The sequence below is a fragment of the Apteryx mantelli genome, chromosome 22 (genome assembly GCF_036417845.1).
Source record: "Apteryx mantelli isolate bAptMan1 chromosome 22, bAptMan1.hap1, whole genome shotgun sequence".
NCBI classification, from domain to species: Eukaryota; Metazoa; Chordata; class Aves; order Apterygiformes; family Apterygidae; genus Apteryx; species Apteryx mantelli.
Genome location: NC_089999.1, coordinates 10,650,064 through 10,660,672, shown reverse-complemented (window position 1 = coordinate 10,660,672; position 10,609 = coordinate 10,650,064). Strand labels below are relative to the sequence as shown.

At 41.8% G+C, this 10,609-nt stretch overlaps 1 protein-coding gene across 1 annotated transcript; it reads right to left on the bottom strand.

Annotated features, from left to right (window-relative positions):
* Positions 1–1,101: 1,101 nt before the first annotated feature.
* Positions 1,102–10,435, bottom strand: SHPK (sedoheptulokinase). Its single transcript, XM_013953904.2, has 7 exons — positions 10,067–10,435; positions 8,447–8,588; positions 5,401–5,584; positions 4,026–4,178; positions 2,745–2,920; positions 2,389–2,589; positions 1,102–1,519 (listed from the first exon to the last, which is right to left on the bottom strand). Exons 1-7 carry the CDS (start codon positions 10,241–10,243, stop codon positions 1,125–1,127), a joined length of 1,428 nt encoding a protein of 475 aa, XP_013809358.2. The 5' UTR covers positions 10,244–10,435; the 3' UTR covers positions 1,102–1,124.
* Between the last annotated feature and the right edge of the window lie 174 nt (positions 10,436–10,609).

Here is a 10,609-nt window from a genome sequence, read left to right as displayed (position 1 = left end):
AAAATTAGAAATTTTAAGGGAAGTCTCATGATCAATACTCAACACTAAAAACTGGTTAGAGTCTGACCTGGCAGCTGCCATGTTAAAGCCCACTTACATAACATAATACATGAAGGGCAGAAACACCTTCAAATCAAATACACTAAAATACCTGGGCATTATACTTCAAGAGCAAATCATTTTTGTGGACCATCTCTCAGGGATGCTAATTGTGGTTGTGCTCAAAAGTAAAATCACAGTTTGAAGAGATGAGGATTGATTGGGCTTCATAAAACTTTCCGAGCTGGCCACCTCCTCCTGTTCATCACAAATTCTGATTGTTCCAGAGAAGCCCTGATCCTCTCTACCACCCAAAAAACAAACATAAAATAATTACATACTGCCAAATAAGGAAAATAGTCACCTCACTCACACCCTGTGAAAGTATTCTGCATTAGGATATAAGCCCTGCATTTCAGGTGTCTCCAGTCATTGTACTGACCTAGTCATACCTTTGACCTGAATCCACTGCAACGGACCTGGGTGACCACAGAAATAATCCTCATGTTTTATTTTGATCATTTTGTTGACAGGCAAGCCAAGGCTGTATTTCATCTTTTACAGAGACAACATGCAACATGTAAAAAATGGCATTCATTCTGTGCAAGTGCCAAACTCCTCAAACAAGCTTGACTGAGACCCCAGTCTGCTACCTATATGTATGTATACTATGAGACAGCTTTTAAACACAAGATGTCTCTAATGAAAGCATCAGACTAATTTACAGAAAGCTACTCATCTCTCCCAGCCCTTTCTAAATATATTTCCTAACAGGAAAATGAGCCTAGCATGAAATTATCATTTTAGGCAGAAACTTAATGGATCTTTCCTAGTCACTCAGTCAAATTTAATGTGGTAATTACTTCTCATTTCACAAATGGAAATGACAGAGCTAGGAAATGGAGTACACCCTGTGTACACCCAGAAGCAGAAACAAACATTAAATACAAGCTCTTTTTTGCTGTGGTGAGTGAGATGGTACGTTGAATACAACTCCAGAAAAAGTTAGGAAGCAAAAGGAAATACTGTACATCCAGAGAAAAAAGAAGACGACAGTTCATGTCAGGCCATTCCAAACAATGACTTTATTTTCTGTGGAACATCACCATGGCAGCCCCCACAGCAGCGTCAACATCCTTCCCGTAAATCACAGGGAAGGGAAAAATCCTTTCTGCTTCCTGCCTCAGCACCTCGTTCCTGGCAAGGGCACTCCCAGTTCCCAGAATCCTCCTCACTCCTGTCTCCGTCAGGCGCTCAGAGGGCAGCATGGAATGGAGATTTTCAATGATCCCACGGCACAGAGCTCTAGTTACATGACCCAGGGAGAGGTCAGAAACAGAGATATCGGTCACTGAAGCCAGCTGCTCAGGCATGTGCCTCTCTCCAAATAGTGTCGGGTGGATTGAGAGTTTGCTGTTGGTTTGGGCCAAGGCTGCTTTGATTATCTTTGTATAGATAGTAGTCTCCTGAACCTCAAGGCCTGCAAAAGGGAAATACCATGTTACTAATTTGAAGGGGTCTAGTATATTCTACATGTGGAGACTTAAAATGGACACTGATCCACCTGCTCAGCAAAATATTGTATATCTGTTTTTCCCTGTGCCAAAGATAACTGCTTTTCCAGGACTCTGAACCCCCTTCCCATCATCCAACATACTGTGATGCTAGAAATTTTTTTCTGATTACAGAAACTGCCATTTCTGATAATACAGCTATCCTCCTTTGCCTACACTGTGTGAAGTTACACAAAACACCACCACTAAAGGCACTGCTGGCAGACTTCACATGCTATCCAGTCACTGAAGCTAAATGCAGAGTTTCCTTCAAGAACTTGCTGAAAGAGTAACAGATATAAGAATTCATTGCTTCACTGCAACACCCAGAAGAGGAATACAAAAGAGCCCGTAAAGACCACATTGAAAGCACTTAGGAAATATTACATGAGCCTGAGTCTTAAAATCCATTAGGTATTTAGAGTTCTGAAAATTTGCAGCAAAAGGCAATTGATATAATCAGAGAACTCTTTTGGACGGCAATCATAGAATATTAGCAGCTGTCTTCAGATTTGCTGACCCTTCCTTTTGAAGGATATTCTCTCATATTCTTGAAACAAAAGAAAAGCCAAAACCTAGAGATGATGTGAATGTAGGGTCTAGGCATGACTGTCCCAGCATGTTCATTAGCTTCAAAAGGAAATTCTAGAGATCTAGGAAGCATGACCCAAGAGTTATCCTTGTTCCTTGTACAGCATGACAAAACAGCTCTAGGCTTGTTCTTTTGCCTCAGCTACCCTGGTACTTTGCTGATCAACCCTAATTTTAAGCTTTAACTATCCTTGAAATAACTTACCCAGTTCTGCTGTCCACTGGGCCACCATGTCCACAAATGTTGCTAGAACATTGCCTCCATTGAGTGATGCTGCCACCGCCAAGTAGTTACCACTGAAGTAGGGAAAATAAGTAACAGCTGAGAAAGGATCTGGTATCTCTGGAGGCTGGAATCCCGGGGGCATAGAGATGGTCAGCTGAGCAGAGGTGCCGATATTGAGAACTTGAACACAAAAAGAAAAAAATCAGTGTTTTACCAGACAACCCTGAAGGAGGACAAAGAAAAAAAACAAATAAGTTATCAAGATTAATCAATCACAGACAGACACAAATAAAAATGAGGGTCTCAGTTGCACACTATCAGCTACATGATCATACCTGCATCAGTCCTCTCAGTCAGACAGGAATAAACAGAGCACTGGAAATCTCCAAGGGCAATTCCGACTTCTGCTCCCTTGGGTATTCCATGCCATGCATAGATTGTCCTGCCTGCAATACTGCCAGGGTCTCCCACCTCTGGAAGCAAGTGAACAGGAAAGCCGGATTTTTTCAAGCTGCAATCAGAACAATATAATTGCAGGAAAGCAGTACGGGAAAATGCAACATGACTACAAGGACCTCTTTGAAGTCACAGGTGAACCTGGCATTTGTGGCTGCTGGATTTATGGATGCTTTCACCTATTTAGAAAGTTTCGCCTTGGACCAGAGCAGCATTTCAGTTCCACTGGCTGGGTGGACTAGAATAGTCTAGAAGAATAAATACTTTTACTTTATATATAGTCTGATTACCTGAGATTATACAGCAGTACCTGCACAGCCAGTTTAAGCTAATGTTGTCATACATACAGGCAGTTCCAGAGTTAAGGGACAATCACAAAAACAGCCTAAGAAAAAAATCAGGTTTCAAGTGCCAAAGAACTTAGAGCTGTTACGCAAACAGTTAGTGGTTCAAAACCAAATCATTAATATTTAAGTCCAACAAACTTCTTACACAAACAAACTGCAAGATACTCTATGTTGCTACAGCTACAACACCAGATTAGTGAAAGATCAGTGAGCCAGATGCAAGCTTCTGTCATTCTTTCAAGGCATTAGAAATTAGTTTACCTTCATGAGCAGAAGATCTTTTCATCTTGGAGTACTGGCCTAACCTAAGCCCTGAATTGTATAAGGTCCCCCCCAAAAGAGCAAATCATAAAAAACAGCAACAAAACAGACCCTATTTTCCAATAATACTCCCTGTAGCCTAATAACTTTTAGATAATATGACAAGTAAATCTTTGCGGTTACAAAGAAGCTCAGCTGAAAGAACTAATATGCACAGGCAGCAGCAGTCACTTGTCCATCCCATCCCATCATCATACCACAGAAAGGGAGAGGAACACTTTTGTATATAAGGCCTCACTGACGAGCCTCTCAGCTCTGCTGTTTTAGCTGTTTCTAAAAACACAGTGCCAGATTTTATATAATTTAAGCATTATATCCCTTACAAACCAGAGCAAACCCCCAACACTCCTGTATGGGCCACATCACAACTGATTAGGAGTGACTTTCAACCACTTTCTATCTGTAGCACTTTCATACTTAGGGCCCAAAGAGATGTTCATGTTGCCCGATACAAGCAATGTGTAGAATCTATTGAATGACTTTAGCTCTTACATGTCAGTATTCCAGCTTTTGCTTCTGGAATTAAAATATCCCCAGCTGGCAGCATTCTGGACAGACATCAGTGGCTTCTTCAGGTCACACAACATGGCAACCACATAGTCATGGATAGTGCCAGCTGCATCATAAGACTTCAGAAAATCTGGACTTTTGAACAAAACATTATTAAACAAAAACAATGAGTCTTTCAAGGCACAAGGTAGCAAGAATACTTCCAGTGCTACAAGGAACTTCAGATATCTGCGATCTCATCTCCTAACAATCAGTGAACCAGCAGCCTCAGTGATCAACCTGTACTTTTGGGTCTTTTAAGTGAATTTGTTTTCCAAGATGTTACCACAGCAGCAATACTTAATTCCTGATGGAAGATGGAGAGAAACTGGCTTTAAGGAAATGAGTTGTCCAGGTTCAAAAACACACCATTGCAAAACTTGTCAGGAAGTTATTAACTGTTTGCACAACAATGTCATTTTGTTGATTCTGGAGCATTTGAGAAAAACAGGAAAATTCCTGCAATTGCTTTAAGATCCACAAATTATATGAAAGGAAATGTACCAAATGGTGAAACAAAGCAGGAACAAAACAGCTTGGACTCATGATCAATACAACACTGAGGCAAGATCTGGCCACATTCCACACATTTGTTGAACACACTTTGGAAGAAATCAAGTTTTTCCTCAACTTTTATAGCACCTAGACTCATTGCTGAGGAAAACACCAGCTCTTTGAGAAGCATAACATACTGGAGATGAAACTGTCTGAAACCACTGAAGAGCAAGTCCTGCTGAAGTCAAGTCATAAGTGAAAAATTACATCCTTTGCAAACATGCCACAACAAAGCAGACCATCAATTCCACCTCATAAGGAGCTCAGTGTCTAAGGAAGAAAGGAACTGGAATTAATTTAGGGACTGTTTCTTTTAGCATCTGGCAGCAAGCAGCCAAAGCAATTCTGTTACTGTCTTAGGCATGCTTGTACTTTTGACAGACAATCCGCAAAAGGCGAAACTGTAGTGTTCAAACTATATTACCAGACCTCCTTTGAGCAGGAGGTTGGACTAGAATTATTCTGATTCTTTAAGGCTTTAAGGCTACTACATGGGTAGAGGATTTTCTTTTTGTTAAGAGATCTGTAGTATTTTTATGAGGTCAGGGTCTCTTGTGTGTTCGGTTGCATATAGTTTATACTGAATACTGATATTTTTAATATTTTTTGACTATTTAATTAATATTACAATTATGGAGAAATGCAGCAACTAAACCTGTAGTGGCATTAACCTGCTACAGAAATACTAACTGTCACGTAAGTTCAAGATGAGAAACTGCCAATGAAACCGCCTGATACAAAACCCTTTTGAAAAAAAATGTACCTCTTCTTTAAATACCAGTAGACTGTGGCACATCCAAATCCTGTAGCCAAGCTGATATGTGACTGTGGCTGAGGAAGAGACGAGAGGAAGCTACGGTTGCAGCGGCCGTCTTGCCAAGTAATCAGATTACTGACCTCCTTGGGCTCAAAGGTTCGGCCAGTTCCACTCTCTGTCCATTTGCAACCTAAAACACACAGTGTCCGAGAACTCCAGTGATTCCCCACAGCATAGTTTGCCCAGCATTCTTCATTTCTGGATATTCAGATAATTTGTGCAACGAATTGGAAAAAGAATAGAAAAAGAGCCAGTAGGCATTGCAATCAAATGAATTAGTCATACTTTTCAGTCCTAGATAATGTCATAATGCCATAATCTTTGCTAAAACAGAGAATGCTGTCCAAAGTCTTCTGTCTCTACTAGCACTCCTAGTGTCTAAGGGAACAAGGAGCTTGCACCTCGAGGTACTAATGATACAACTTAATAACAGGTAACCCACCAAAAATTTGCAATTTTGCTAAGGGAGGTAATGACCTGCTGTGACATCTCTTGCATTCAAACCTTAATTGGGATCTGTCACATCATGACCTAAAGAGAGTTGTATTAGTAGTGAACTGCATACAGTGGATAGCACATAGTTATTTGCACCTTTTGAGTCAAAGCAAAAGGAAACTTGGCTCTATATTTATTAAGCAAGGGACTGTGAAGTATTAAAGAGTAGCCTCCCCTTATCTACAACAAAGCTTCGCTGAAGGCAAAATAGGGTTGAATTCAGTTTTCTCTTCAGTTTTACCAGTCTAGCATGTTCCCTCTGAGCAGAGGAAACTACACCTTTGAAGTCACCTTCACATTCTTCTATGCAGGGGCCTCAGCTAAATTACGGCAACTTTTCAGGGCTGCAAGGAGCCTTCTCAGCCATGTCTGCTACTGCTCCAGTGCAGTGCGCTACTTCCTGCCCCGACATGCTCACCGCAAGCAGTCCTGCAAGGCAGCTTACGGGTCCTGCCAGAACAGCAAACTAAACACAGCTTGAGCTCGAGCATGTGATGTTTGCTAGCACACTCCATGGCATGGTTTTGGCCTCTGACAGCTACTGCTCCCCCAGGCAACGCCTGGCCACACTGCAGGGATAGGACAGAGCGCTGACTCTGTGACTGAGGCTACTTTTTTTTTTTTTCCTCTTTTTTTGGCTGGGGGGTGGGGGGAGACTTTTGTCATACAGATGCAAGCTGTGCTGTGCCACTTGACCTCTCCTGAGGTCAGAGAAGAGGCCCCAGGCTGTTTTACTTACTAGTAAAAACATAGTCAAATGAGTCTTTCCTGGACTGGATATAGGGATTTGAAGTCACACACACAATAAAAAGCAGCCATGAAAGCTGGGTAGTATTATATGAAATATGCAAAGCAAACATATACTTTTCCTGTCCCCTTGGCTCTCTGTTCCATCAAGGCTGTTTGAACTGAATTTCCAATTGGTTTGTTTTTCTAGTTTTAAATGGATTCTAAGAAATACTATTAACCATAAATCTAAGCCTAAAGCATGCTATTAAAAATGTAAATTGTGTCCCAAAGCGCATGAATTCACTTAGTCTACTCAAAGCAAATGAGAGCAAACAAACTCTTTCCCTTTGTTGAATGCAAGAATTGAAACAAAAGTGACATGTGGCTTTAGGAAATAAAATATTAAGCAATATCACAAAAGAATCTATGTCTATGATGAACCCATGATGCTTTGTTATAAAGCCCTTGGGACAGCTGGAAAGCAAACAACAGCTCCTTCAGCCCTCAGCCTTTAGAAATATTTCTTAATAATAATTTTAGTAGTTAAGGTAAAATTACAGCCAGCAATGAATAGCATACTGTCTCTTAAAGCAATTAAGAACCTAACAAACTTTGACAGGCAGTGACCAGCACTTTTGGGAAATCTGTTCTGTGGTTTACAATAAATCTTTGCTTAATTTGAGTAGCTTCTTTCTATTATTATTTTAATACTTTCTTTCTATTATTATTTTAATACTTGTATAATTGCTCAGATGTTCACATCGTAAGGTAAAGAGAATGAAGACAAGGAATTAGATTCTGAAATCTGAACCAAAAGCCCTAGACTTCAGTACATTTATATCAGTTTAGCCAAGAAGAGAGACTGTCCCTGGCTCTCACAGCTGGCAATCCAAGCCCTGAATTCTTCAAACATCCTCACTGTCACCAGGATTATTTGGGTACGTACACGATCAAGCCCCATATGACTAACTCACTGTGGTTGATTTCATTTCTGAGGTCTTGGCCTTTCATTCTACAAGCAGTTGTGTACCCAGGATCATGACCATAATCCTTTTCTTTTCCTACTCACAGAAGCATAAGCAGTAAGATCAGTGCAACACGAGAGTCTATGACTTACCAGAAAAAAAATGCTTTGAGTTTTTTGAAAAAAACATGGACAGAAATCATCTTTTACCAGACTTCAATTTTTCTCCTACTCTGCTTTCAAACAGCATTTCAAATTAGCATAGCAATATTCAATGTTGGCTAGCTAATGCTATGCACATTCTCTTAAAGATCTAGAGTAGCTTATTTTTCAAGGGATACGCAGAACTGCTAAAACTGCTACTGCAAAATCACAGGAAGGTATTAAGATATTGGACAACAACTAGTTAAGTGTTTTATAAGGTGAATAACATTCAAAAAAAAAAAAAATTCACATGATCCAGAAGTTCTTTCAGTTGGCAGCAGATAGCATACGATGGACAAACATTTGTCAAGCTACAAACATGCAATTCCTCCTTCATATTAATAGCTGTGCTGACTCTACAGGGATCTCATAAGACTAAATCCTTTAACTAGTCTATGTAAACAACATGGTTAACTGTAGTGAGCAGCTGACATTCCAGAAATTAAAGCAAAATCCCCACAGAACAAGATCTTCTGATGATTCTGTCTTACAGAAGACCAAAGTGAACATGCAGCAATTTCCTGCAGACCATTTCAGTGCTAAAAATTTATTTTCTGCAGCATAATATTCAAAATAGGAATGCCAAAGAATTAATGTTACCTTGCTCTTTTTTCCAAAATACAATCCCATGCATTTGTCCTGAAATACCAATGTGACTGACTCTTTGAAGTTGTTGCTGGGGTAGAGCAGCAAGGCATTCATTCAGTGCTCTTATTATCTTCTGGACATTCTGCTCCATGCCCTGCAATTACAAAGCATTATACCAAGCATAAAATCATTGGGATTCATTCACTGTATTTATTAAATAAGCCTACTCTAGCCAGAAGTGAACAATATAATACGTTTAGCTTAATAACGTACATTAGAATAACATTCACTCCTAAATTGACAGAAATAATGCAAAAAACCCCAAACCACAAAACTCCAAAACCAATACTAGCAAGTTGAGACTGATATAACAGCACCTTACACTGAAGACCAAATAATTCTTGAAATAATTTCTCTGATTCTAAGTTATTGCACTCAAAATACACTTTTCTAAAAATCTGTCCCCTTCTCATTTTCATATTAATACTCTTCCTCCTCACTATATGCCTTTATTAATTCAATTTTTTATCACTCTTCTTTTTCCTCATAAACAGGATTACCTCGTGAAGAGGTTCTGACTTGCATGCACTCTCACTTACACCTTCCTAAAGCCCCTCCGATATTCACTTACCTTTGATTTTGAAGAGGCTGATACTTCATTTCTGGATATTCTTAGATCTACCCAGTGCTGATCTACTTGGTAAACTGACCAAATCATGCCACAATGGAAGCTGTATTACAACTTCTACGCTTTTGAACATTCAGATTACTATGTGACAGAAGATTATAAGCAAAAATGTTTAAATATAGTCTACACATAGATGTGAACTGTTCTGTGTGTATATACACTTTTGGCTGCATAAACATAACTGTAGGGAGCAGGTTTAACACCTCTGCTCAGACAAGAGGCCTTGGACACACTACAATACTAAGCTGGAGGAACGTCTATATATATATTTTATAATTTTGTTTGATTTGTGCTTTATTAGCTTGACCAGCACAATGGATCTAAACTCCTCTAACAGGAGTACATATTCTTGGGTATTTCAAACAGTAATTTCCGGTTATGATTCCATCTCACACTAAAGCGCAAAATACGCTTCCAGTAGGCAAGTGGTTGTCATTTCCTGACCAACAGCGTCAAATATCAGGTAATGGTTCATGGGAGAAGAGTTTCAGATTGTCTTATGACATCTCTGAGCCTACAGTGGAAGAAGCAGCAGACTTTTCCAGCAGAAAGTTTGCAAAATTAGTTCTTCTCTCTGTGGTGCCACTCAGGGAATGTTCCCAGCAGCCATCTCCATTTTGAAACAAGGGAGAGCTCCTGAAGATTTACTGCTCACCTAACAAACTCATTGGCTCTTGTACTGTTTCAGTTTGACCTGACCATTTCAGCGACTTTTCAACACCTCGATCTTTCTTAAAACAGGAGGCTTTACTTGGCTTTCTTGAACAGTAAACAGACAGCATTTTAATTCTAATTTCAGATATCCAGGCACACGCAGCAACCATCTCCCTTGTTCTAGGCACAAAAACGACCCAGGAAGGACACCAAAGCCAGCACGACGCAGCGGCGCAACCCAGCTGCTACGAGGCTAGGGATGAGCAGCGATGCCCCCCGCCATCCCTTACCTGCGGTCCAGCGCCCGGGCTGCCCGTTTGCGCCTGCGTCTCCCTGGAGCAGCTCTCGGCCACCGCTTGCCCCCGCTCTCCCCCTGCCACCAGGACGGCCTTAACGGACGTGGTGCCCAGGTCTATGCCCAGCACGCAGGCCGCACCGGGCCTGCCCGCCGCCTCGCTGCCCGCCATGGCCACCGCGGCGGGGGCGGCTTTCACCTTCCCCGCCCAGGAGGCATCCGAGGCGACCGCGCTCCTCGCTGCCACCTGCCCCAGGTGCCAAGGGCACACGCAGCGCCCGCCCCAGCGGCGCGCGGGCACTGGGGGGACTGGGCAGACTGGGCAGACAGGGCGAGCGGCCTGGACTCTGCCCTGTGGACTCTGGCGCTCAGGGCAGAGGAGGCCTCCCCTCAGCAGCGCCTGGACACGTTCCCTCCATCTTGAGTGTGGCGAACCGCCGTTCCCCTCCCCGGGGACCTGTGCGGCTCCGAGCGACAGCGCAGCACAAAGGCGAAGCCGCAGCCGGCCGCCTCCCGCCGCAGCGCTCCCACCTCGCGG